The 26979-nt window shown below is 44.2% G+C and overlaps 1 protein-coding gene across 2 annotated transcripts in view; it reads left to right on the forward strand.

The window, feature by feature from the left end:
• Window positions 1-26979, forward strand: part of MAD1L1 (mitotic arrest deficient 1 like 1) — a 380521-nt gene that overhangs the window by 195526 nt on the left and 158016 nt on the right. For both annotated transcript variants that reach the window (XM_005438213.4, XM_055708779.1), the window contains 2 exons: window positions 11141-11229; window positions 21040-21130. In XM_005438213.4, coding sequence (XP_005438270.2) covers window positions 11141-11229; window positions 21040-21130 — 180 coding nt within the window. The remainder of the gene's footprint in view (window positions 1-11140; window positions 11230-21039; window positions 21131-26979) is intronic.

Consider the following 26979-nt stretch of genomic DNA (forward strand, 5'->3'; position numbering starts at 1 on the left):
CTTATGTTGAGCACTTTGAGAGGCAGGGGAAAATCAGGCAGGAGGTCCAGGATACCTCTAGGGTTCAGGAATTTCTGCTCCTTTTGTCTGTCTTGCCAAAAAGGCATCTTGGAGAAGCTGTAGAAGGAAAATGTGCTTCCAGTGCATGTCCAGAAGAGAAAAAGGAAGACTTGATCTGTTGAACAGTCATGTTAGGATGGGACAAAGAAATCATTAGTTTCCAACTTGCTTGTGACAAAGACGGAGACCAGTTTTCTCCTGCTTTCACAGTCCTGGGAAGTTGTACCTGTATCAGAAGGGAATCATCCGGAGAGATCTGATCTGAGAATGGTAATTCTGTAGGCACAGTTTATCCTGAGCATGGGGGAGGATGTGAAGATCTCTAGCTATGGGATCTGAGGGGGGGCATTGAGGGCCTGTTCAGTGGACGTGCCTGCAGATCAAAGGTTGCTGGATACTTCTTGCCCAGGGCTGGCTTTGTGTGTACAGAAAGTGAGATAAAGCTTAAAAAAAAATGAATTTTCAAGACTATCCTAGTCCTTGTGCTGACGGCCTAATCAGCTTGCTATGTTATTTGTTTTGCTTTCTGTCTGTTCGTGTCTCAGCACCCTTAGAAGAGCTTGTTCCCAGTGTTTTTTGCCTTTAGCTGATAGGTGCTGGGGGTAGGTGGTAGTGGTGGCAGGCCAGGGTCTCTCTGAGCTGATGTGTCAGGGTAGCAGAGTCCTCCAGCAGGACCTGTAAAACCTAATTTATCCACAGAGACAAGAAGATCATAGAGCAGAATTTTTCCTATGACCTCTTGGTAAATAATCAATGGCAGTGCCCTGCCTCTTTAGAATTGCTTAATTGAGGCTGACAACTCTTTGTTGTATTACAGGATCTAGCTTGTCAGGAGAATTTTAACTTATTTATGAATATTTCATTAACCTCTAAAGACTGGGTGTATAAAATCAAGCTCCTGCCAGGCCCTGTCCTGTTGCTGCTCTTTTCAGTGCTAATGTCACCCAGTATGCATCTATTACACCTTCCCTCCCCTCTGAGCTGGACCTTGAAGTTTATTGTTGGTGGCAGCAAGAACATGTTCACCAAAGGTTAAAATGCCAGGCTTCTGTTTTGGCACCAGAATGGAACATACGGTATTTGAGAGGGAATTGTTTGGTGGTGTTTTTTTTTTTTTTTTTTTTTTTGCTTTTTGTTCTGTGATTGCTTGCTGGGAACTGAAAGGGACTGCAGGCGTAATCCTGAGAGGCTTCGGGCAGAGCGGCATTGGCAGAGCCCTGTAACCTTTGCTGTTTGGCATGAGGAGGAGATTTCCCACTTTTTATGCATTAAAAGTCCACTGCTTGTTATTGCAGGAAGGCCTTAGGATGGGTCATTTAGCCAGAAAACCTTAAATCTGCTTCTTTTAGCCTGTTCTTTAGGGAAGAGTTTGGGGAACAAGACTCCTTCAAGCATCTGCCCCTTGAAGGCAGCTGGGAGGCTGTGTCGAGAGAGCTGCTACTTTCCCATAGCTGGATCCCTTCCCCATCCTCATATTTCCCATCTCTGGGAGTTCAGAGCATGAAGCTCTGCTGGCCCCTGCTCACCCTCCCTCTGTCTGCTGAGACACACCAGAAAGCAGTGCTCCCACTGTAGTGAACTGCAAAATTGGGCTGGAGATGCAGTGGGAGCGAGAGAGCTGTTCTTAAAAGCATGTTGAAGTGCAGTCTGTGGGTTGTTCCATGTGAGTCGGAGCAGGAGGATTAAGTTCAATTTTCAAGTCTAGCACTCAGTGAAGGCTCCTTTGCTCTTCTACAGTATTAAGCAGAGATTGATTCCACTGTATTTATGTTAGGAGACGAAGGAACATAAATGGATGTTGGATTCCTCTTTCGCCTTTGACCTTCCTAGGTGGTATGTAAAAAGCATAGATTCTTCTCTTGACTGTTTATTATGTGATGGTTTTTCAGCAAGAAACCTGAGGGGGGGGTGAGAGGTGGCATTACAAGCTACCATTTAATGAGAATTGTTGACTGAATGCTCCACAAACTCCTTGAGGGTATATTTTCAGGAAACAAACTGTATTCAGACTTTGTACAGAGGAGGTATGACATTGCAGATATATTTGTTGCTTTGCCTGTGAATTACAGCTGCTAGAAGACTTGTCTAGCAAAAATGCCTGCTTCTGCATGAAAGAAGTGACCTGTGTGATGCTCCTCTTGAGAACAGACAACTCCATTGCACCAGTGCCGCGGTCACACTGGACGGGGTTGTGGCACATTGTCCCACATCTTGACAGGTTCCCTAAAGAGCCTGTTATCTGTGTTTTGCTGGGCTAACCAGCAGTAATGGGTAGGACGTGTCAGCCATTTAAGGCTAATTACTCCAGAGTTTCCTTCTCTCAGGTGGACATCTGCTGGTTTGCTCTCCCTGGTGGGAGGAGCGTTCGATAGCTGTTAAAAGAAACAGTAATTACGTGCTGGTGAAAGTAGTGGAGGGTGGCTGGTAACAGCAGAGAGGCTTTGAGCTGAATGGACATGGAAATTACGTGATCCTTCTTCAGAGCGAGCTGTTAGAGCAAAGAGGGGGTTTATGGATGGAGCTGTCAAGGAGTTTTGCTGTCACGCAGTGGTGATGAGGTCTCGTGGCTGCACCTGGGAGTGTGGACAGGACAGGGCTGCAGCAAGGCTGAGGGGAAGAGATTCCTTGTCTGCTCCTTCCTCTGGGAATAAGACTTGAATGTGTAATAATACTTGAATCAGCTCATGGGTTTAAATTAACGTCTTCGGTTTCCTTGATCGGTAGGTCTCTTGCACAGGGTATTTGTTCTTCTTCCTCGTGAACTTTCCAGTTTTGTTAATCTTGAGCTCTGAGCCAGCTTCCATCCTGCTGAAATGTCATGGAATCATAGGATGGTTTGGTTGGAAAGGACCTTAAAGATCATTGAGTTCCACCCCCCCACCATGGGCAGGGACCCCTCCCACCAGCCCAGGGTGCCCCCAGCCCCATCCAGCCTGGCCTTGAGCCCTGCCAGGGATGGGGCACCCACAGCTGCTCTGGGCAGCCTGGGCCAGTGCCTCACGACCCTCACGGTAAAGAATGTCCAGTAGTGCGTGCTTCCAAACTGTTGCATCTTGCACCCATCCCAGAGTACCAGAAAAAAATAAATACAGCTTAAAATGGGGAGTAAAGCTCAGGAAGGCTGTCAAAACCATCCTGAGTTGGTACCCACATGATGACTGGTGTTGCACGTTACTTGCTGTTGACATGGGGTTGGTGCTGGTGACCAGGGTAGTTGCCTTCAGACGTGCTTTAGCGTTAGTGGAGCATCTGTCCATTAAAAGAGGACAGGCTCCTTCCAGGAGAGCTGGTGTGTGGTGGTTGTGTATATACTTTTTCACCACTGGTGAAAAAGGGCCATGAGTGCTACACTGAATGGGTCAGCTGGAGTATTTTGGCTGTTCAAAGCTGCAGGGTTTTGTGCCCCATTCTGCACCTCCAACTGAGATACCAAGTCTTGGTCTGTAGTGCATTGCTGCAGGGTAACACTATCAGTACTGTCATGTTATCCCCTGTTCAAGTAACAGCCCTGTTTGCTGTAGATTGAAAAGCAAGAGAGAAAAATAAATATTTTGCTGATATTTTTTTTTCTCCTAAGCGTTCCAGACAGGACTGCTAGAAATGGATCCTCTGAATACAGGTTAAGCACCTCCAGTTAAACATTATTGCTCATCAACAGTAATCTACTGTTGTGTGGAGCATCTGGGGGTGTGGGGCTTTGTGGTTCTGATGGGGCAGGATGCAGAAATGAGCAGAGGGAGGTGGGTGAGTGGGGAGGGTCAGCATCTGGCAGCGTTGGGTGTGAGAAGAGACTTAAGAAGGGGCAGGAGGCTGAGTCTTGGGACAAAGGTGTGTTGCAGGTATTTGGGTAAGAGCTTGTTGGATGGACTGTGCAGGAGGAGGATGGGGGTTTGAAGGGCGTGATGTGATGATGCTTTCTCCTTCACATGTTTGCAGCTGGGCAGGCAGCTCAGGCTCACAGTTGATGCTGCTCGTTCAGGAGGATGGTAATTTTGGGACCCCTGTGGCACTGGCCTGTTTTTGCAGAACAGAAACTGTAGGATAGCTAGTTTAAATAGGGTGTCTGTGCATTCGTCCTCTTCAGCTGCTAGCAGCAGAGCTGTGTTCCTTTGCAGCAGGGCTGAATTTGGCTCACTGAGCCTGTCTGGAGTTTCACCAAGTTGCGCTTGTGCAGCACAGTGTAGAGGGGAGGTGTCAGAAGGAAAGCTGTGGGCTGCCTGCAGGTTGGGAATCAGAGGGGAGAGAGGTGAAAGCTCGTTAGGGCTCCCTTGGGGTAGATGAATTAGTTAATGACTATGCTGTGCTTTGAAAATGCAAATGCCATGTCAGAACTAAGTCTGATTATAATAATCAATCTTCCTTTTGAGAGGGTGCTGGAGGTGGGGAGGGGGGAGATGAGTGAGACTGGGGCTGAATTTTTAGATTGCAGATATGAATTTCTCTGCTATCATTAAAGAAACCTGACATCGCTCAGGAGGTCAGCAGGACTGGGGAGAGGCGAAAGGTGAACTTGGGAGGAATCATCTTTGCAAGCACCAGTGGCTCCTTGACAGGCTGAAGTTAATTTTGTAATTTTGTTCCTTATGATTGTCCTGCCTGCAGAGGGAGGGGTTGGTGTCTGCTCCTGTGTGTGAGCTACCCCTGCTAATAGGAAAGATAGAAACTGCCTCATAAGCAGGATCCTCTGGGGATGGGAGAGAGGGGAGGGTGGCTGCTACAGACATCCAGCAGTGACAGCTCCTTCTCCCTTGGCACTTTATTCGTTTGTAGCAAGCGTTCCTAGTAATTACGCCTCTTAATTTAGGAGAGCGAGTGGGAGAAAGGAATATAAATTTGTGTATTAACTTTAGAGATTGGAAATAGGGCAAGTGAACCTTCTCTCTGGGAGATTATATTTGGAAATGAAATAGAATGACATTCGGTATAAACTTGAAAAATTGCTCTCTTTTTACTGCAACAGGAGGAGAAAAGCCACAATCCTGCTTCTCTCCAATACAGTCTGAAGTCAGCATATGTCTGCTTCCGAGTTTGTGTGTATCTACAGTAATATATATGCATGAGTACGTTTTCAGGAAACTGTTTGCTGGAAGGTTGCTTCTAGCCCTGCCTTCTCAGTGATAAAAGCACACCAAATTTGTTACAGAGTGGGTAACCCATAGAGACTGTGATCCAGTTAGCCTTTGTCCTTAAAGAGGGAAAAAAAAAAATGTTTTTTTTTTCTTCAACCAAGTGGGAAATAGATAGTTCTAAACCACTTCTTATTGAATATCTGGTTTTCTTTGGCTTTATTGCTTTTGTTTCACAATAGCATCAAGGATCAATTTTCCCAAGAAAATGTACCTACTAATCCTGGGCTGTTTAGCCTGTTTCTAAATGGCAAGTAATATTTTGTTTTGCAGGTATTGTCCTTCAGGTGTTGTTCAGAATGTCAGTGGGCTGGGTGTATGGAAGAGGTAATACTGCTCTTGCTGAGCAGAATGATCTGTGGAAGTGCTCAGCGTGGCGTCTTACTACCTTGTGGTATTGCTGGACACCCAAATTAAACTCACTGGTGTTCATGTATATTTGATTTCTGTCCTGATGCCAGATTTATAAGCTTGTAGACAAGAGGAGATCACCAGGCATCCCATGCTGCTCTGTGGGAAGAGGCACGAATAAGATCCTTAGTCGTTGCTACATCCTTTTGAGAGAAGCACAAATAGCATCACTAGGATAACTGGTGTATCAAACTCCTGGGGAATGGTAGTTTGTCTGTTTTCAAACCTCAGTGTATGGGCCATACTGGGGGTCCCATTTCTCTGCTCTTGTCTATTTTAGCGTACACTCTTCCTTTCCAAGTCTGCTGGGTTTTCATACATTTAAATATTTATGTATTTAAATAGCTTCTTGAATTGTGTTGAGACTTGTAGTCAAACACAACCTCTCAATTCACCTTTCCATGTTGGCTCCATGCAATTCATTTCCTATTTATCTCTGCCTTTTAAAATCAGCTCTTTTGCTGAGGAAGGCCTTTTAAAGGATGTTGCATCAGCCCATTGTTAAATAAACCTTTAGACATTTATAATGGATTCAGCATTTCCTGCTTTTTACAGTTCCAAGAATGCTGAATGACGTGCAGACACATTTCATCAGGATAAGATTGCTGTATCAGCCCCTCACTAAAATGCACTCATTATTCAAATAATAACCGTGTGTCTGCAGCATGTGTTCTGTGAAATACGTGTACATTGATGTGGGCAAGTAAACTGCCCCCTTTTTTCCGATTTGCAAATCCTAACTTTAGCAGTGGGTTGAAATGCTTTAGATTTTGAGTCCTGTACTACCCAAAATGGGGCACCTGAACGGAGATTTGATTATTATTCTGGGCAGTGTGTTAAAATGTTCAAAAGTTTGTAAATGTGGTTCGATTTAGAACTGATTTGATTTAGAGGTTTCAGTCCCGTGATATCTCTCGTTTTGAAGGTGGGGTGTGGACAGTGGTGGTCAGTAGGGTGCTTTGGAAAGGCTTGTCTTGTCTTCAGCAGTGTTGAAGGCTGCTGGAATCAAGTGGGAGGAACAGCAGGTCCATGGCGTGGTGGAGGCTCAGAGAACTTGTTTTGGAGGGGACAAATATGGGTCAGAAATGACAAATGCCAGAAATAGGCCAAGAAAATCAGCTCTCTAAAGGAAAAGTTTGTTTCTTCTAGCTGTCAGGAGATGAATTTATAATTTTATGTTTCTCCTGTCATCTCATGCATCTTTAAATAATTCCTACAGAAGAGAGAACCAGCAAGGAACATATTTCTTACACTGCTGTGGGTGTTTGCTATGTCATTAACACTTGGAGGAAAACCACCATCTTGAAATCCTGTTCAGGCAGGTTTAAAAGTAAAGCTGAAAAAAGAACGCTATTTTGTTTAATTAAACACTAGACAAAAATCCATCCATGTTATTCCTTCCTCTCTCAGTTTGCAAATAGTAATGACAATACTTCTTTTGGAAAAATATTTGCATTTCATCTTTTAGGGTACTTGTATATTTGTGGAAGTGGACATTCTAAAATTATTCTATATACTGGATGTGTCCTGGTCACTTTCTATTGAAAGCAATAAAGCTGGTCTGAAATTCATTCGTATGCAGTGAAAGAGAATAGAAAAGATTTGGGATAAACGAGGTCATTTTAGGTTGAGAGCGAGAGGCTCCGTTATATTCTAAAGAGAAGAGAACATCACATAATCAAAATATAAGTACTTGTTTATATGTTTTATTCACAAGTAATAGGTTCTGGCATTATTCATTATGCTGCCTTTTCTACTGTCATAAAAACCTTGGATAACTTTAAAAAAAATAAGAACTTTGTTTCTTTTCAAGTTGCTAATATGTTTCTGTACAGTGGGGATATCGCTGGGTGTTAGGTCCTGGGCAATATTAACCCTGAAGCTTCTGCAGAAGTTGTAGGTCCTTAGGTCGCTCTGGTGCAGTTTTCAGGGTAAGACATACAATGCTGTATTTTGGAACAGTGTTCTCTCTCTGCTCTCGATGCTAGTTAAAAAACCCAGATCAACATAAAAGAGAGCGAAAGGATCCAAGCCTGACCTAGGTCATTTGGTACTGAATGGGGGAATACAGCAATGAGCTGCAATTCGAGCAGCCTGTTTCCTCTGTCTGCTGGGTAATGGCTTCTACTAGTTTAATGTATTCAAAGTAATAAAAGTTTAACTCAGCCAGTTATATAAAATTATTGATAAAAATTGGAAGAGTTTAGACAGGAATATTGAGTTAGTCCAAAAAGCAGTAAATGCCTGCTGAAAGCAGCATCTGGTGAGCAAGAGAGACTAGGACTGGAAAATAATTGAGGAAAAGGAATGTGATGGGAATTAGGCAGAGAAAACAGCAAGAGAAGATTGGCTCTTCCTCTCCTTATCCCTTCTCGAGGCTGTTCTTTGCCACTGGTGCTGAGATGATTGTGGACAGGAAGGGACAAACTGCCACTGTGGTTGGTCATTCCATGCTTATCACTTGGTCCTGAAGAGGCTGTGTCAAAGGGAATGGTCTTGTTAACCTCCTCACCTCTTAGGCTTTCCATGGTGCTGGAAATTATGTAGAATATGGGTTTGTATTTCTCCTGTTGCTGCCTTCCTGTTGCTTATTTTCCTCATTCAGTTCTGCTGCTTCTTTCTCTTTTCTCTGCTGTCCTGACTGCGTCACGTGCAGAACTGCAGTGAAGGTCCAGCTGGAGGAGCGAGCAGTGGCCACATCTGTCGCAGCATCACACTGGTACAAGTGTGCCAGGTTTGACCAGGAGCTGGTGAGATCATGTTCTGGTTGGATTGTCCAGCAGGCAACGGATTCCATGGTTTTTGCTCTTTTTTGCTCTTCTCTTGATTCTTGTTTCATGAAGACCTATTTGCCTGCACTGTGCTGCCTTCAGAAAAGCAGAACTGGATCCCAGCAACAAGCAACTCCATCTGATCTCGACTAACTTTCTTTTTGCCCTGGAAAAGACATAAATAATATTTTTAATATCTTCTGTGAGATTGGCAGTCAGGGATGTTTTCCTTACCAAAACCCTAACAATTAAAGGAAATGGCATGTTTTGCATGAAATATTTAATACCTTAATTGTTTTACTTTCCTTTTTTTCATAAACATTTTGTGAGGTTTTGATGGCAGTCATTTGCTGTAGCACAAAGATGTACCTTGGCCTGAACCTGAAACTCTCCAGTGGTTTTAATCCTACTTCTGGGAAGCAGGTCCATGTCAATGTTTAACTGCTTGAGTCAGTTTCATCTATAAAGATATCACGGTGCCCTCCTCTCCATTCTCGCCTCGGGCACATCAGATTTTCAGTCTAGGTAGTTCTGGCGCTTGAAAATTGGGAGCACACAGAAATGACATAAAATGCCCTTACAGTCCATGTGTCCTTCCCTCCTCATTCTCCTTCAATGGCTTATTCTTGGAAACCCAGCAAAATCTCATCACACTGCTACTGGGCGTACCTGGCACTAATTTGTCACCCCTGTACATCAGGCGAGACCTGCGCTCATGCTTTTCATGGCAGCATTCACTTGAGAATGTGTGCATTCACTCTCCTGTCTCCTTTCCCGTTACACGCTCCATTTTTTTCCTCTCTATGCAGCCAACACAAGAGACCCCAGATCACAAGAAGAGATTACTCGCTCACCCCCTGTGTCCCCCCTTCTCCCCCGGGAAGGTGGCCGTGATTGAGCTGCTCGTGTCAGTGAGCAGGTGGCAGTTGGACTCAAGGCTGAGCCCGCCTAGCCAGTGATAAAAAACTTACTCACCGGCCTTTCCATCATCACGTGCTGTCCACACGCAGTCCAGAAAGCAGCACAAACCACTCTAACAGCAAACACATCCAGGCTTCAGCAGGCATGGAAGACGGGAGATACAACGAGTAGTTTCCTGCTAGAAGGAGGTTGGAATTGAAGCCTGCTCCTCATCCTGGTACCTTTTATTCACATTCCTGGAGTTATCTGGTGCTCTTGCTTTATCCCCAGCCATCTGTGATGGGCTGAGCTGTGAGAGATAAGCTCAGTAATCAGAAAATTGAGGGAAGCATTTCTGGCTGTGATAATCTTATCAGGCAGCTAATATACATTAACATTTGTACAGCCTGATGATGCAGGTGGGCCTTTGCTTTTTTTTTTCCTGGATGCCTTTTGACAGGCAGGGGGAGAATGTGGGACTTCGGGGTGCCAGGGGGAAATTTGGCTAAAATCTGTTTTCTGCCCTCTCTCTTCTGCCCTGTCCCTGTGGTATCAGAAAGGGGAGGGAGAATAATCCAACCGTCTCTTTTCTGCCCTTTCCTGCTAACAGCGCTGCCACGTCTGTCTGTCTCTTCTGGTAAGCATGGAAGGGCAAAGAGGCAATATGTCAAAATTTCAGTTCTGACTGAGCAATATGACTGCACGTGTCAATATGCTTCTCTTCCTTGTAAAATTGGGGAGTTTCTGCCAGCTCGTTGTCTTTGCAAGAAGTTTGCTGTTGTAATGGGATTTTGCTCTACAAGTCTAATCCGTGCTGTTGGAGGGAATGGTGTATTAATGGATTATTTCCCTGATGCTGAGCACTGAGCTCTCTGTGGTCGTAAGTTTTGCGTCTATAATTAGGGCTGGATTGCTTATTGTTTTCCTCCTAAGTGAAAAATAGTTTCTATCAATAGACTTATTAGGGGAATTAGTTGCCAGGTGCTAAAACACAGATGACAAAAAGAAATCCAAAATCTCAAGGATGAGTGTGTAGGAGGTCTAAGCTAGGAGAAGGTGCTGCAACAGAAGTTTGAGTATCCTCTAGGTAGTTTGTCTCTACTTACATGTCATAATAAATAATTTTCTCAGGGGTTTAGAAACAAGTAACATAGGTAGTTTATCAATCTATGCATTGTCTTGATAGCTGAATTAGGGTGCAGATCCCCATAAGTCAGGGAGCCTGGGAATGGTAGAGTCTGGGTAAGAAGTTTTCGTCTGTGGAGTTTTGAAGTGCTTTCTTGTGAGTTCCTTCCCAAACAAGGCCAGAGGCAGAAAGTATTCTTAATTGTTTGTTTGACCCGCTAGAGCTACCTGAGCAGCTTGAGGTAGAAGCGTATGTTGGAAAGCGCTGGAAATATTCCCCAGTCTTTTGGATTCAATGTACGTATCTCGGAGTTGTCCTGGACAAGGCAGCATAATCCTGTGGTTCACTTCTGGGGAGGAATTGAAGCTAAATGAGGTTGAACTGTCAATACTGAATCTTGAGTACCAGCGAGCTCCTAGTACCACACAGATAATTCTCTGCATTCCATTATCCGTGGGGGATGGGTAGGGAAAACATCTGGAAGAGAAGCAGAAGCTTTGCTTAGAAACAATCAACTTTCTGTGCCTCTTCTACCTCGGAGATGTTGGGGAAGGCAAAAGGGATTGCAAAGGGAAGCAGGGTTAACCGAGGTTTTGACATTCAACATGTGAAGAGTTGTGCTTCACGTCCCTGTCCTGAGAAGGGTCTGATCTGTGTGGAACATCATGATTTCCTCCTCCTCCCTTTGCTGTTTGTGTGTGCCCCCTTAGTAGTTCTGGAGGAGCTAATGCTTTTCTCTTCTGCAGCTGGAGGTGGAGGTGAAGGTCCTGAAGTCCCAAGAGTGCACAGCTGAGCAAAGTACCATCGTCACCAAGGAGGAGGTTGACACGCTCAGGTAGGCAAAGCAAGGGGGGAAGGCTGAGAAGATTCTACCATTCTCAGTGGAACTAATGAGAAGGGAAAGGCCCAGGGTAGTTTCGCTGCTTGCACCGGTTATTGCCATCTCATGGTAGAGCACCACGAACAGGACCTCACCGTGCTACAGTGCATAAAAGCTATACGTGTCTAGACAGCCTGTGTGCATAGGCTGCCTGGTATTCAGGGCATGGCATAGCAGCATCGATGAAAATGTATTTTCCTTGTATTTCTGAAGTAGGATGTTCTTTTCCTGAGCACACTTTTTACTTTCCCACCAGATTTTAATGGACATGCGAAGTCCATGAAGCATTAATGGAAAGCCTCAGCTGCTGATCTTTCCTGCATTTAGCTACTCTCTCATTTTTTCTGTCTTTCGGGAGGCTGCAGGCTCCTTTAATATTTGGGGTCTGTTGCTCTCAGTTAATTCATAAGACTGGCTCCTGTGTCACTGTTCTCTCTGTTGACTTCCGTTCCTGTGGAAACAACATTGCTGTTTGTTTCTTATTTTGACCAAATCGCAACTGTAAACACAGGATCTGTTGGCATATGTGTGAAGAGGTTTAGAATCCAGCTTTTGTAATACTGATACGCGTGTAGCGCTGGAGATAAAAGAGGGATGTTTCCCCTTGTGCATTGCTGCAGATGGCAGAGGTGTACCTGTTGTGATTCCGTGAAAGAGAAGTTACAAAACAGTGTTTCAGCAGAGGATATATAAGCATTTACTAAAGCTACAGTGAAGCTAGACAACCTTTCCATGTATTTATTAAAGCGTTTAGAGCTTCTATTCCAAAGCAGGTGACACAATAAATACTGAGCACAGAAAAGTTCATCTGTTTCTGAATGTTTGATATGAAGTTCCTTTTTATTTAAGCTGAGCAAATCAAACCTTGACAGGCTGAGTTTTTTATTCTCAGCTGATGTAAGACTTTGGCTGGAGTTGCACTTCTTAATTCTTTTATATTTTCAGCTCCATCACTATAAAGCGTTACTGCTTCATAGGACTGAAAGCAAGATTTTGCAGCAAGCAGAGTTGCAGAAAGCAGAAATTACTGGCCTGTACATTATGAATTTGCTCTTGTGCTTTGCCTCTGGAGCTTGTTTTATGGCTTTGCAAACCCAGTTCCATAGCAGAGGGGAGGTGTTTGAAAATAACACATGTTCAGCTAAGCTATTCCAATACATTTTAGGGCCGTACACCTAATCTTAGGGACTCGCTGCTATAGTTCCCTCAAGGTGATGTAATAGTTCTGGAGACCCAAGGCACACATCTCCCTTTTTTTATTCTGTCATATGTTTGAGTTCTGGTAAAGGATAGTATGCTATGGCTTCCTTTTTTCAGGGGGATAAACTTGTCTCCATCTGCTTTTGCATATTGTGGACGTTTGTTTGACCTGAGCACATTCAGGTTTTTCCTTGGCTAAGGTGCACTAGACCCTCTGAAACCTAATGTTTATACCGCTGCAGAAGTGCTCAGTGCCTCCTCAGCAGCATTAAACCCCATCGCTCCTGATTAATACTGTGCCTCTCTATCAGTAAAGCCAGCATCCTGTCTGCTGCCTTCTGGGAGCTGAAGGTTTTCAGAGTATTTCTACAGAACCTCCTCGGTCTCTCCCTCCCTGGGTTGGTATGGGCTGCAGCACGCTTTCATGTAGGAGATGTTCAGACTCTTTATTTTCACCTCCAAGACTCATTATTCAGTGTTTATCTTCACTGAACAGCATTTGCCATCTATTAACTGAGCAGCTTCAGGGACAGCGTGTGTAGGGGGAAACAGTGAGATTGCCACACAGTCCAGGATCACTTCATGTTGCAGAAGGCTCTCGGCAGTAAGCATAGAGATGTCTGGCTTTGCCCTAAATTAAAATCTGTTTTCCGGGCGGGGACAAGTGGAGCTCGCAAGTACCTTCTTGTTACGGGATTGTGGTGTTTGGTTCTGCTCAAAGGCAGCCCTAAACTCCCCGAGCTAATGTTTTTCTCCCTTTGTTTTTAAAAGAATTTCTTTGTCTACTAATCTCATCTCTTTCCTCCTTTCATGAAATTGTGTCAAACCTTTCACACAAAGTATGACAGAAACATAGGCCTGTTCCCTGTAAAGCCCTTGGTGGTTCAGAGCTACTCTCCAGTGATGAGCCGTACCCTGAAAGCTGTTTCAGGAAAGAGGCTAAGCTGCTGCCGTTTTTTCACGGTGATATTTTGTCTTTTCTTCTCTTTCCCATTTCAGTACCGCGTGCTCCTGAGGCTATGGATGCACAGAGGCCACAGTCCCAGGCTCTAATTCCAGCCTGTTTTTTCTGTTGCTTTTTACTGAACCGCTCTTTGTTGTTACAGCTGATTTAAATACTTGTCCCAGGCCCTGATGCTAGTCATTTAGCTACAAAGCTGTTCCAGAAAGCATGGATTTGTTTGTTTTTAATCACTCTTTTCATGGCTCAGCTCAAACAGTAAATGGCTTGGTGCAAAGAGTTCTTTTTCTGCTGGAGCTCTCTTTTCTGGAGAACTGGTAAGCCAGTCCCTGCTCCTTTTTCCTTACTGTTGGCTACTGTTACTGCGTCAGGTGTCTTCTCAGACTCTCAAGCACTCCATTCAGCATCGCAGAATTGACTCCATAAAGCTTTTTTTCTTATGCACCTAGACTTAAGCAGTCAAATTATATAGTTGGATCTTATTTTGTGTTTTCTGGCATTTTCTGTGCATTGGACAGCAAACTGGACCAAGTTCTTTTTTCATAGAAGAGGCTCCTTCTCAAAGGAGCGCAAGATAGAATCATAGAATTATTTAGGTTGAAGAAGACCTTTGAGATCACAAAGTCCAACCATTAACCCAGCACTGGCAAGCCCACCACTAAACCAGGTCCCTAAGCACCACATCTACGTGTTTTTTAAATACCTCTTTATTGACTCCACCACCTCCCTGGGCAGCCTCTTCCAATGCCTGACCACACTTTTGGTGAAGACGTTTTTCCTGTTTTCCAACCTAAACCTCCCCTGGCACAGCCTGAGGCCGTTTGCTCTTGCCTTGTCACTTGTTCCCTGGGCGCAGAGACCGACCCCCCCTGCCCACAGCCCCTGTCAGGCAGCTGGAGGGAGCGATCAGGTCCCCCCCGAGCCCCCTGCTCTCCAGGCTGACCCCCCCCAGCTCCCCCAGCCGCTCCCCACAGGGCTTGTGCCCCAGCCCCTTCCCCAGCCCCTGCCCGGCTCTGGACACGCTCCAGCCCCTCCACATCCCCCTGGCAGTGAGGGGCCACAGCTGAGCCCAGGGTTCGAGGGGCGGCCGCACCAGTGCCCCCAGTGCAGGGGGACGGGCACTGCCCTGGCCCTGCTGGCCACGCTGGTTCGGGTACCAGCCAGGATGCTGCTGGCCACCTTGGCCACCCGGGCACACGGCCGGCTCCTGCCCAGCGGCTGTTGGCCAGCCCCCCCCAGGCCCTTTCCCTCTGGGCAGTTCCCAGCCCCCTGCCCCAGCCCGCAGCGCAGCGGGGGCTGCTGTGACCCACGGGCAGGGCCCGGCACGGAGCCTGGTTGAACCTCGGCCTCTGGGCCCGGCCTGCCCAGCCCCCCCGCAGAGCCCCCTGCCCCCCAGCAGGGCAGCTCCCCCCAGCCGGGTGCCACCTGCAGAGTGACTGAGGGTGCACTCGATCCCCTCGTCTTGATCATCGATAAAGGTGTTAAGCAGAACTGGCCCCAGCCCCGAGCCCTGTGGAACACCGCTGGTGCCCGGCCACCGGTGGGACATAGCTCCATTCCCCACCACACTTCGGGCTTGGCCGCCCAGCCGGCTTTCTCATCATAGAGCACCGCTGTCCCAGCCACGGGCACCCGTTTCTTCAGGAGATGCCATGGCAGGCGGTGTCAAAGTCTTTACTAAGGTCCGGGTAGACACCTTCCACAGCCTTTCCCTCATCCACTAGGCAGGTCACCCGGTCAACAGAAGGAGATCAGGTTCTTCAGGCAGGACCTGCTTCTCATAACCCCATGCTGGCTGGGCCTGATCCCCCTGTTGTCCCTGGATCCTGTTGTTATGGATGCTCTGCTCCATAACCTTCCCTGGCAATCACCGTCTTCCCCCAGGCTTTTGGGATTCAGGAATAATGTGCTGTGTCCACCCCAGAACACTCCTCGTGGCTTGGCTGGATGTGTCCAGCAGCAGGGACAAATTGGGTAGCGTGATTAAAGAACAGATGGAGTTTGGAGGAGAACAGAGATTAGCATGGGAAGGGATTATGTCTGCTGTGCTTGTCCTCCTCCTGTGCCCTTGTGGGCCTCAACAGGACGGGTTTACTCAGTTTTACATAGCTGCTAAGGAGGAGCGAGCAACGTGAGCTCCACTGTTACTCCTTCCTTCTGCAGACTGCTGCCCAAAATTAATTCTGACAGAAAACAGGGTGAAGAATGCAAACTTTTAAATTAGAAAGTGGGGAAAGAAATGCCCCAGCTTATGAGGGAGTTATTTCCATTTTTGTAGTTTATTGTGGTCTTTGAAATCCCGTTAATCTACAGTATGATGTGTCTGCTCTTCTGGTCTGAGCCCAGCCTCTCCAGTCAGCTGCTGTCACGACGGAATGTGAAAAATAGAGGAAAACCAGCAGAAGCCAGGAAAGGGAGTCTGCAGAGCAGGAATGGACTGTGAGCCTCCAGCCATTTTCACATACACCCTGTGGTTAGAAGCTGACTTCTGAAAACAAAAGCAGGAAAGACATAAAGGAGAAAAAAAATATCCATATTAATCCTTTGAATCTGTATTCACCTCCTGTGAGTGAATGAGAGCTTTTAAAACTATATCTTTTGTCTCATTTTTCTTTAGTATGGAAAGTAAATTTTCAGTGAGAAACTTGAAAGACTTTATCAGTTTTTCCTCCTTCTCTTGAGAACAAAGTGCTCTTTCGTCAGACCTTTTATAACTTTAAATGTGAAACTCTCTCCCAGCATCATCGTTTCTGAAGAGACAATAAAAGCCGGTGCTAATGCTGTCATTTCTCACACTTCTTCCTGCTCCCTCTGAAATCTTTGTTTATATTCTGCAGATCTTATGAAAAGAAAAAGTGATCAAACTGTTGAGTTCATGCACTGTGGGGTACAGCGAAACAGAGAGCATTTAGGCATTAGCACCTTTTAGAGGGAAGGTGATAACTGTGCAGAAAGTAGTTTTTCAGAACCTATAAATAAAAGTAATATATTTTAACAGAACTTCAGTAAAGACTTAAGTGGCAACAGCTGAAGGACCTTTTCAGCTGTAACAAATCTGAACTTTTTCTTTCTGCTGTCAAACTGCAACCCCAGTAAATCCTAAATGTTTTTTGTGGATTTAGTGACTGGGTAGAGTTACAGTAATTCAAAAGAAATTCATGTCCTTGCCAATGCCTATTAGTCACACTTGCTGGAATTCTGTCTGCTCTGCTCCTAACACCATCTCAATGCCATCTGGATCCCTTAATAGCATCTTCCCAACACATACATTTTCTGCTCCATTCAATAGTTTCCTGTTCAGCAATAGCTTTTCCACATGGCCGTGTGCTCTTTGCAGATGGGGCCTCCATGAGACATGTCCTCATGGGCAATATCCATGCTGCTCTACAGGCAATCACGTAACACATCTGAGAATGTTAAAAATTACTAAAAGAGTGCTAAAGGGATGATGGTAGGGAGTTCTCACTGGTTAACTCCATTGAAAAGCTGTGGACTGAGAGAGGCTCTTGGAAGTGCCTAGGTACTGTTGAAAAACAAATCAGATTCCTTCCTTCTTCCTTTCTAAAATAGGAGCAGCCTGGCTCTTTTCTCTAGCAGCCATTGCTCACCATCTAAGCACTTTTTAGATAGACTGAACGCACATGTTGGGATGTCTTGATTCTCACAAGTATCATTTCAGGAGAGCTGAGGCCGAAGGTGGGGTTTTTTTCTTTTTCCTCCTCGGGAAACAGAACAGTGGAAGTAATATAAAGCTTGGTTTTGAAAGTGGGAAAATCCACATGTCTGAGCAAATGCCAGTGAATCTGCATTCTTGCACTAAATTTGATCTCATGAAAGGCTGCAGAGGTGGCTGGAATTTACTGTGCACCTGTGGAGAGCCTTTGACTCTGGGTTAAACTGTCTGCATCTGATGCAGAAAAAGTCTTAAATATGTTCATGTTTTCAATCCCCTGTATGGAGAAGGAGCAAAATTTTCCAGAAATTAATCCAAATGATTTTTTCCCTGTATCACAAAACTTGAGAATGATGTCGGTATTTCCAAATGTAACTGACGTTCCTTCCTTGTGCCGCAGTGCTGCTTTCAAAATGGGCACCGGCATTCGTTCCGGCCCAAACGTTATGTTGATAGATGGTTGTGCCGTACCCAGATGTTTCTGTACTCTGCTTTTTGTGGTTCTCACATGAATTTATCATGGATTGTTCTCCCTACCTGAAAGTAGCTCCCATATGTAACGAGTTGAGGCATGCAAATTGGTGATAAAAGAGCATCACATATCTTGTGCAGATGTCCATGGACAGAGAGCACAAGGTATGTGCAGACTAAGGCTGCCTTTGTGGATGCTGGTGCATCCAAAAGCAGTACGCACTTGGCCCTCTACCTGAATTTACGTAAATGAAAACATTCAAGTGCCAAGCAAGTAAATATTTTTCAATATTTGACTGCCGTATCTTAACCACCAGCTGCAAACGCTTTGCTGTGTTTATATATAGATAGGATTTCCCTTGCTGCTCTGCCTTTGCCATTGGGAAGAGTTCCCCAGGGCTGGAAAGCAACGCTAGAATAGCACAAACTGTTTGCTAATGGTTCTTAATGCTTTCCCGCTGGAGGTCCAGGACACTTAACAGTGTTAAAAATAGGTTAGAAGAGGGATAAGCAGTGAAAGTGCTCGTCAGTCCTAAAAACCACTTTGCTACAAAGAGGTTGCAGCAATGTTCCCGGCGCTCGGTGCAGGGGAAGCAGCAGGTTTTGTCTATGAAGGAGAGCAGCACGGAGGAGAGCTGACCTCCCCCGGTGGGAAGCCCCACGCTGTGTCGGGAAAGGAGGACACCCTGATGGTTGGGGTACTGGGAAGGAGCCGGCATCTGAGGGATGAGCTCGCAGGTGCTCTTGTGCATGCTGCCGGTCACAGAATACGTGGTCTGTGTACACCTGCAGCCTGACTGCGATGCCTCAGGCTCGGAACCACTGCCCTTTCTTTGGTGAGGCATGAAGAGCGCGAACATGTTATTAAATCTTAAAATCACAAGTGAAATAGCACAAAAATATAATGGCATAAACCCACCCTTGTTACAGCTCGCTTGTGTCTTGGATCTTTGTGTTTTCTGGAGGCTGCTGTCAGTGATTCTAAAAGGGCATCTAACAGGCCTGAGCTTAAACCTCCACATGGAGAGAAGTTCTGCAGGCAGATAATGGCAATATCACAGCTTATTTGGGAGGCTGGATGGGGAGAAATCTGTTCTAAATTAAAATTCAGTGTGTAAATATGGAGAAAGTACTGATGAGAGTCCGGCGTCTGGCTCTGACCTTTCAGTCACTGCTGCGCTGTTGTTCCTCAGAGAAAAACGTTGCTGCTCTTGTGGCCTGTTCTGCAGTCCATTTAGAAATATGCCCTTAAAAGCATTAATTCCATTTTGAATTTCGATTTTTCCCAACCTTTTCAGTCTCCTGCTTCTTCAGCATCCTCCAACCCTGCTAGCTTAGTGTCTCTTCTCAAAATTATTGATAATCTTTCTGGATGGCCTAGACACTGCTAAAAGCTGCTCCTCGGCATTTTAGAAGCTTCCAAAAGGGAAAAAGATGCTAATTTATAATATCAGAAAATTACCAGCAGGGGTCGGGCTTACAAATAATTTAAGCGATTCAGGCTGTGCATTTATAAAGGAGGCATTTCTGTGCTGAACATCTTGTAGATCAGCCAGCTTCTATGGAAAAGTTTGTAACTTTTGCCTGTGAGTAAGAGAGATGGCATTGCCGTCGTACCTGAAACTTCTGTTGCATAATTTTGGGATATTGGCAGATGGGTGCGTTGTTTATTGTCACGGTGCAAGGATTTTCAGCTTAATTTAGATCATTTGAAAGTGAGTATTATCAAGGAAGAAAATTAGTTTTTTAAAAATATTCTGGAAAAGGATCCCGAGAAAATTGAATGCAAATATCGATGTTAATATGCATTAGTTGCACAGTTAATCCCAGGAAGTTAACGTGTGAAAGGTGAGGTTCTTGAAGCAGCATTAAGGTTTTTATACTCTGTACTTAAATGCAAGCAAAAATGTTATATCAAACATTTTATAATAATAAAATCGTGCCTAACAAGTTTGATAGAGTTCTCTGAAGGATTCAACAATCACTTGGCTAAGGCTGGTATGGTTGATAGAATATATTTGACCTTTCAAAAAGCTTTGAGCCAAAGGCCACAAAGAATCTTTACTTTGATGGAATAACAAAGTAGGTTCTTTGCTGGATTAATAAGAACATAAAAATCACAGAGGGCTGGTTGTCCCGGTGTAGTGTCTGCAGGGATGGTGGGTGACCATGCGAATAGGGCAAGGCTGTTGGGGTACGTTGCCAGAAGGCTCTCCGAGCTTCTAGTGCCTCCTGAGCCAGAGATAATGTCATGTCTTTCTACTTCATAAAGCCTGATGCATTCTTCTTCCATTAATTTGTTTATGTAATACAAAGTTAAAAGATGGAAAAATCAAAGAATAAATGTTGTTTTCACAATATCGAGCGCTTTCTGCTAAGTCCTGGAATGGCTTCTATTGGGAACTTGTCCAACACAAAGAGGAGTTTGTGAGTAGTGAGGTGAGAGAATCTGAGAAATTACTCAGCTTATCAGACTGTTCAGAGTTTCAGAAGGATCTTATGATGCTGCTTGAGACGAGAGATGAAGTTGTACACCAATAATTGCAAAATCCATGCACGTAAGAAAAAAATGCCTTTATTTTTACTCCCACAGTAGTGGGCTCTAAATGAGCTGTTATCACTCAAGAAAGAGATCTTACGTTATTGTGAACAGTTTTCTAAAAATATCAGGTAACTGCTCCATAGTTAAAAAGACAAATAGAATACTAGGAATTATTAGAAAAGAAGTTGAGAACAAAACAGAAAGCTCCATTATGCCATTGAATACGAGTGCTGTGTGTAGTTCTAACTTTTCTCATAGTAAAAAGTCTATATAACACTTGAAGAAGAACAAGGAAGGTCAATAAAGATGAGCAGTAATACAGAAAATTCTTGATGTGAGGAAAGGTTAAATTGAGATTCTTCAGGAAATAACAGATGGCCTGTAAAGTGGTATGGAGAGGGGAGTACGGTACAATTATTCACAACTTTTCATAGCAGGACTAACAGCCACTCAGTGAAGTAATCACATGTGAAGTATAAACCAAAATGAACTAATTTTTCATACAGCACATAATTAAATTGTGGAACTTACTGCCAAGGAGTGTTGTGAAGGCCAAAAGTATAAATTAGATCAGAAAGAGATTTGATGCGCTCATGGAGATTTTAGCTGTTGTTGGTTATTAAACATGATGGTCTAGACTCAGTCCTTGGTTTCAGGAAGCATCTAAGTTGGATTTGCTTTATATTCAAGTTATATATTTTTAATATACTTTTACAAATTATATTTTTGTCATACAAACTTCTATCTTTTAGTCATTAAACATAAAAAGTTAAAAAATTAACTGCCTCGGGTGTGTAGCTGTGTGGTACTGAACAGAGGGATAATCTGATACTGCTTGTGATTTCATGTTTTACTTGATTATTTGTGGTGGGACTGTGCAGGGACACAGTGTCTATTAACTTTTCCCTTCTTCTCCAGGCTGAAAATTGAGGAGCTGGAAGCTGAACGCAGCAAGCTGGAAGAGGAGAACAAATCCCTGGAAATGAAATTGGAGAAGCTAACTCTGCAGGTAGGAAATGTGGAGGTCCAGAGCAGCTGGAGAGCTTGACATGGTTCGTTCACCATAGCTGCTCTAACAGATGTGCCAGAACACAGCACGCAGCTTCACTTCCCTCAATCTGGGCAAGGCATTTTTTGGAAGCTGGTGCAAACTGCACCAACACATCTATGTCTGTGACCACGTTCTTGGATGCAGTCACATGAACACAGTTGTCTTTTTTTGATGCCTTTGCCTAGAACCTCTTCTTTTTTCTTCTTAAACCTTATTTCAAGTAACTCCACTATCACAAGTTGTCTGTCTCCAAATTCATTTGTGCCAAAGCGGGAGTGTAGACAGGGCTTAACAGCATGGAGCTGATAAGGAAATTTGAGCTCCCTTTGTACTGAGAACTCCACTGCTGCCATCATCAATGGAGATGGAGACCACTGCTTTGTGGCCTTACTAGATAGTAATTTTCCAAGCCAGGAAGCACCAGTACTGTTGAGAGGATGACATGGCAGCATGTCCATACCACAGACACGGAAAGCAGAAGGTGTGGAGTCAGAAGGATGAAAGGCGGTGTTTCTTTTGCTGTGCTCCTGTGGATGCTTTTCCTTTTTCTGAGGTAGGGCTGTCCTGTATGGCAGGTCTTCAGCTCTTCACTCTGGATAGATCTGTAAGTCTTACCCTCCTTGAAGGAGAGCAAGGGCACCTGCAGGAGTTGAGCAGACTGTCTATTCAGCTTGCTGTTATTCTGGGAACAGCTTTCCAGGGTAGAGGAGGGGCATGGGAGTTGTTTCAAGCTTTTATAGTGTTTCCAGTTTGAAAGGTGCTGGAGCAAACAAGAACCTGAGCCTGTTTGTTTCATCAAAGCCCATCCTGCTACAAACAGTGTTATCTCTCCCTTCTGTTCTCTCTGATATGCTGAACAATTTGGCATTGTAGCATTTCATTCTCTTAATTTTTCTTTCTCTCTTCTTCTGGGTTTTTTTTTTTTCTTTTCCATTTTTGTGTAAATTGCTTTATGGTGGAAAACCGGCAGGTTTGAAATTACCCAGATTTCAGACAGACCATTGATTTTTATCTTGACACCTGTTAGAGGTGAATCAAATATTTTTTTTTATTATTACCAATTCCTAGAGACAGGGGAAGTGACAGTTTTGTTAAAGCAGGGAGCTAAGAGCTGCTGAGCATCTCTGCTGAGCCATGTTTAGTGTGAAACCTGTCACCCATCTCTCCTTTAATTGGGTTTCAGTCATCAGGAGGAGATGAAAGCTTTGGGCTGGTGTTTCCATGCTTAGGTGTCCAACAAACAAAATAGCAGCTTTGGTTTCAGAACAGGTTGCAACTCACTCAGGTAATTTTTAATCTGTCAATGTCTTGCAGTGGCTTCTAGCCTTCCAAGAAAGCCTGACCAGAGAAATTGCCTATTTCCTTGTGGTCTCTTGAAATGCTCTGCTTTGTTTGTTCATATTGCTCTTGAGATGCCAAAACACCAAGGTTTTTAAATTGCACATTCAAAGAGGGAAGGTGCAAAATCTTCAGCGTAGTCTTGCTAATTGTCTGCCTTCTGGTCCTCGGTAGAGGGGACCATCAGCAGCTACCATTTGGGTAGCTGAGCTTTCACAGGACAGAAGTGTGGTGATAGGAACAAGACGGAACCTTCATACTGTGGTAAAGCTACTACACAGTAACAGTTGTACTGTTCACCCCAAAGGCTTTGAAAGCTCACCTCAGGGTCCCCGTGACCTATCTTGTTGATAGTGCTCGCTGTTTGAATGCAGACTTGTGCAGGTGAGACCTTTGTGAAGGGAGTGGGGAGAACAGGAATGACCTGCAGATAGAGCAGAGTAAAAACTATAAGGGAAGGATGAGATAACATGTACGTGTGCAAAAGAGAAGGAAGGTTATTTGGCTTAGCAGGTCTGGGAAAGAGAAATCTGCCAGTCCCCCAAAGGACTAGTTAGTGAGCTGAATTAAGGTAATCATGCTCTTACATCTGCTTTGCCATGTGGCCTTAATTCTTTATTTAAAAGGAGGTAGCTCTCCCATTCCTTAGCTTCTCACTTTCCTTGTGTCTTAGAGGACTGGATGCCAAAAGCAGCTTCTCCAAAAGAGGAGGAGGAGGAGAGAGGAAAGCATAAATATAGGAATATGTAGGCTGAATGCTAAAGTGTCTGTATTGATCAATGTGTGCCCACCTCAACGGTCAAGATTTCAGAACTCCTCAGAGGGGAAAACATCAGCCTTCTCATTTTTTTATTCACCTTTGGGAATCAAGTATCTTGACAGGTCAGGCTTAGAATGACTTTTTTTATACACGCATTGGAAGAAGGTTCCTTTTGGTGGGAACCCACTAAGTTAAGGATAAGCTTAGAAATTTACCTCTTCTATCAGTGCCGAGCAAATATGCTGAAAATATTATTATATGCTCAGATAAGGTCACTGAAATATTTATAGTTTGACATGTTATTTGTTCTCATATCTGAAAGAAATCACTGGGAGATGATGGGTTAAAGTAACACCTCTTTATCACAAAGGGGGAAAAAAGCAAGACAAATTTTATACATAGAAACCACAGAAAAATTTTACTGAACAGAAAGATGATTGAAATTACAAACATGGGAAAAGCATGGCATCAGATAAAGGTATGAGAGTAAGTAAGGAGTGACATTAAACAGGGTAGGATGAGGGAAATTTTTGAAAATCTTTATCTCCAGTTCATTTTTTTAAAACAAAACCTCTGACTTTCTGGATTTGTGTGTACTGAATGGGAGATACATGGAAGGCGTGTATTAAAGTTGTGGATCAGGAGCAGGAAGAGGCAGGATGTAGAATTAAGGTTTTGCGTCACTCTGGACTGAAGTCTTGAGTTCACAAAGCTGTGTGCAGTGAATGAAATCTAGGGAGGTATGGCTAATATTTGGTAATCAAAAATGTCAATGTTTGACTATTGATGTGTGGAAAGGAGTAAAGCTTCAAAAATGTTTGTCTCCTCTCACATCCTTTTGTATCCGCATATTGGCACATGATTTTTGCTCATTTTTGCTTTGGCTGCTGCCGACAATGGCCCACTTTGTGAACTACAGGACCCTGATGGACTGGCCAGAGGGCAAGCAAGCATGTGGAAAGGTACTTTTGTGTTAGGTGTGTGATTCACGCTCCCTGAGCTCAGTATTAGCAAATAAAGAAACTGAGATACCAATGGCTGTCCACAGCAGTGTATATAACATCTGACATCTCTTTGTATTCTGTGCTTGTGTGGGGACAGCTTGAATTATGGGTGAAGGCGCTTTCCACCTCCACACACCCCTTCCTCCAAACCCCTTTGGCTCTTGACACCTAGCTGCAGGCTGCATTGATTTTCCTTCACTTGTATAAAGACTTTAGCATGGATATTACTCACTGGTCAGGTCTTTACTGCTAATAAAAACCTCAGATTACAAAAACACAAGAAATGTTGGAACTGTAGAGAAATGACACCCTGCTGAGGTAGTCCCCATCACCCAGGACATTATTGTAAGAAAAACTGTGGCTCAGGGGAGGGATTCAAATAATACATTAAATGACTGGGTTTAATCAGACAATTTTATCTCCTCCCCCCTACCCTTCTTTCTTCTGATGAAGCAAAAAAGGCTTCCAGGAAAGCAATTGTGCTGTTAGGTTTGGCCTACGGTGGGCAGACTTGCTGAGATTTCAGTGGAAGGTTTGGTTTGTTTAGTTATCTGAAATGATCTGGACTATCTTCCAGAGCTGCTGGTGGAAAAGTGCAGCTCCTGCCAGGAACAAAAGAGACTGATCGAATCAGTGCTTTTTGGATAAAGTGGGAGGAAAGACTTGTGAGGAGTGTTCATTAGCATTTCTTACTGCTAGGAGCCTTGTGTTTATAGGCAACCAAGCAGATGTGAAGTGTTCCTTATGCAAATACTACTCTCCTGCTTTTCCTGCTCTCCTCTACTCTTGGAGCTGAAGCAGAAGAGATTCTTCAAGTTTGGCTGCTTCAAGGAAGATTGATTAAAATCAGCTGCAGTTTGACTTAATTGGATCCATATGCTTGGAGAGGGAGCAGGACTAGTTAGAAGTTCTCATAATTAGTTCACAGCTGGTTGGTGAGTAAAATGAAACTCCAGTTAGTGTTCAGATAAGTGGATCTGTACGGATAAAAGGCAGGGAGATGTTTTTTTACACTGCGGTGTGTTTGAGCATGAAAATTGCCTCTAGTCCCATAGCCAAGCTAGAAGCCTAATCCCTTTGAGCGTGTGCATGTGTATTTATGAGACTAAATGGAAAGAGTCTTTATTTTCTTGCTTGTTTCTGAGTAAAAGGAATCACCTGTGGATGCTGGCAGTCAGGGAAGCCTGAACAGGGTCACAGAAAGCTGGGAGAGGATCTCTGGGACTTGGTGAAACCCTACAAGGGTAGTTTGGCTGTGTGAAAGGTTCATGGTTTGGCCCAAACTCTGAACTGATCAACTTTCAGTGCAGTGCCTGTAGTCGCAGTAGTAACTGGTTGTGTTTGGCCTTTTTGCCGGTAGTTATATGACAGCAACGCTCATAAAAACACAATTTTATTCATACCTGTTGAAATAATTGACTTTTGCCTGTTATGCCAAAGGGCTTAGGAGGAGTTGACTAGCTACATAGTATGGGGACAGTCATCAGAAAACTTTCCCGGGCCAGAAGCAGGTTTTTATGCTAAATTTTGCAGTCAGAATAGAAGGGACTGAACTCCCTTTTATGGTGCCCATGAGGGAACGGTCTGAGAAAAACATACTCCACAAAGTATTTGGGGTGTTTTGTCATGGTGGCATGTCTTTATTAATGTGTTTTGGGGTGTTCCTTAATGCATGTGTAGTAGTTCCTTTCTAAATGTCGCACTTTGCTGTTGTTATTGACCATTTTACGTTTTCAGATGTCGGTCTGGTTAAATGAAATCTTAGTTTCTTCCAGGATTTAAACTAATTCTTTTTGCACAAATTAAAGTGTAACCCACTTGTCCACTTCAGTGGTAGTTGTTTTGCAGCTGTAATGATTTGAAGATAAGAAATAAAAAAGTGTTGCAAGCAGAAATATTATCATTTTTTTTAGTAAGAGTAGCTGACATAATTGGCAAAGTTAGTGCAAATAGAGTGGGTGTCTGGAGATTTGTCTGATCTGTCTACTTTAGGTCATTTTAATTGGCCTGCCTAAGCTAGCACGGACTGAAGGTGGTTGGTCCCGTCAAAGCAGGAGGCTCGATGCAGGGCAGGCTCTGCAGGGACTGTGGGTGGCTGCTGGCTGCTGTATTAAGCTCTCTGGGAGTCAAATGCCCATGGACCTTCGGTGTGGGGTGCTGGGGCATCCAGAGTGCTCTCATGTTTCTTTTTCCCCTTATCTCTCCAACGTTTGTGGTTGGCCTAGTCTCACTCTTATCCTGGTGCTGTGTTTTGAGGGACTGATGAAACATCTGGGAGCTGTACCCCAAGCACAGGTTTCTCTGTGTGGTGGACAGGGAACATTTCTCCTCTTTAAGCATTAATGACTCAGTTTGTCGTTAGGACTTTGGCATCCAGGCAGTAACTAGCTTGGAGTTAGGAGCCCAAGGCAAAGTTGAGGGAGGTCATTTAATAGTCTAACTGTTCACTATGTGACCAGTGAAGAATGACGAATGAATCATTTACACAGTTACAAAACCTGAAGGGACATTGCCAGCCTTTCACGGTTCCCTAATTGACCTCTCAAATAAATGCTCACATGTCTTCTTCCTGGATTATCTCCATGCTTTCCCTTTTACAAGTTTCCTGTCTTTTTTCCTTCGTCTGTGCATGCTGTGGTCTGCATTCGTGTCTGTGGCACAGCCTGGTCCTCATTGAAAACCTCAGGTGGTCAGGTTCAACCCTT

The sequence above is a fragment of the Falco cherrug genome, chromosome 4 (genome assembly GCF_023634085.1).
Source record: "Falco cherrug isolate bFalChe1 chromosome 4, bFalChe1.pri, whole genome shotgun sequence".
Lineage (NCBI taxonomy): Eukaryota > Metazoa > Chordata > Aves > Falconiformes > Falconidae > Falco > Falco cherrug.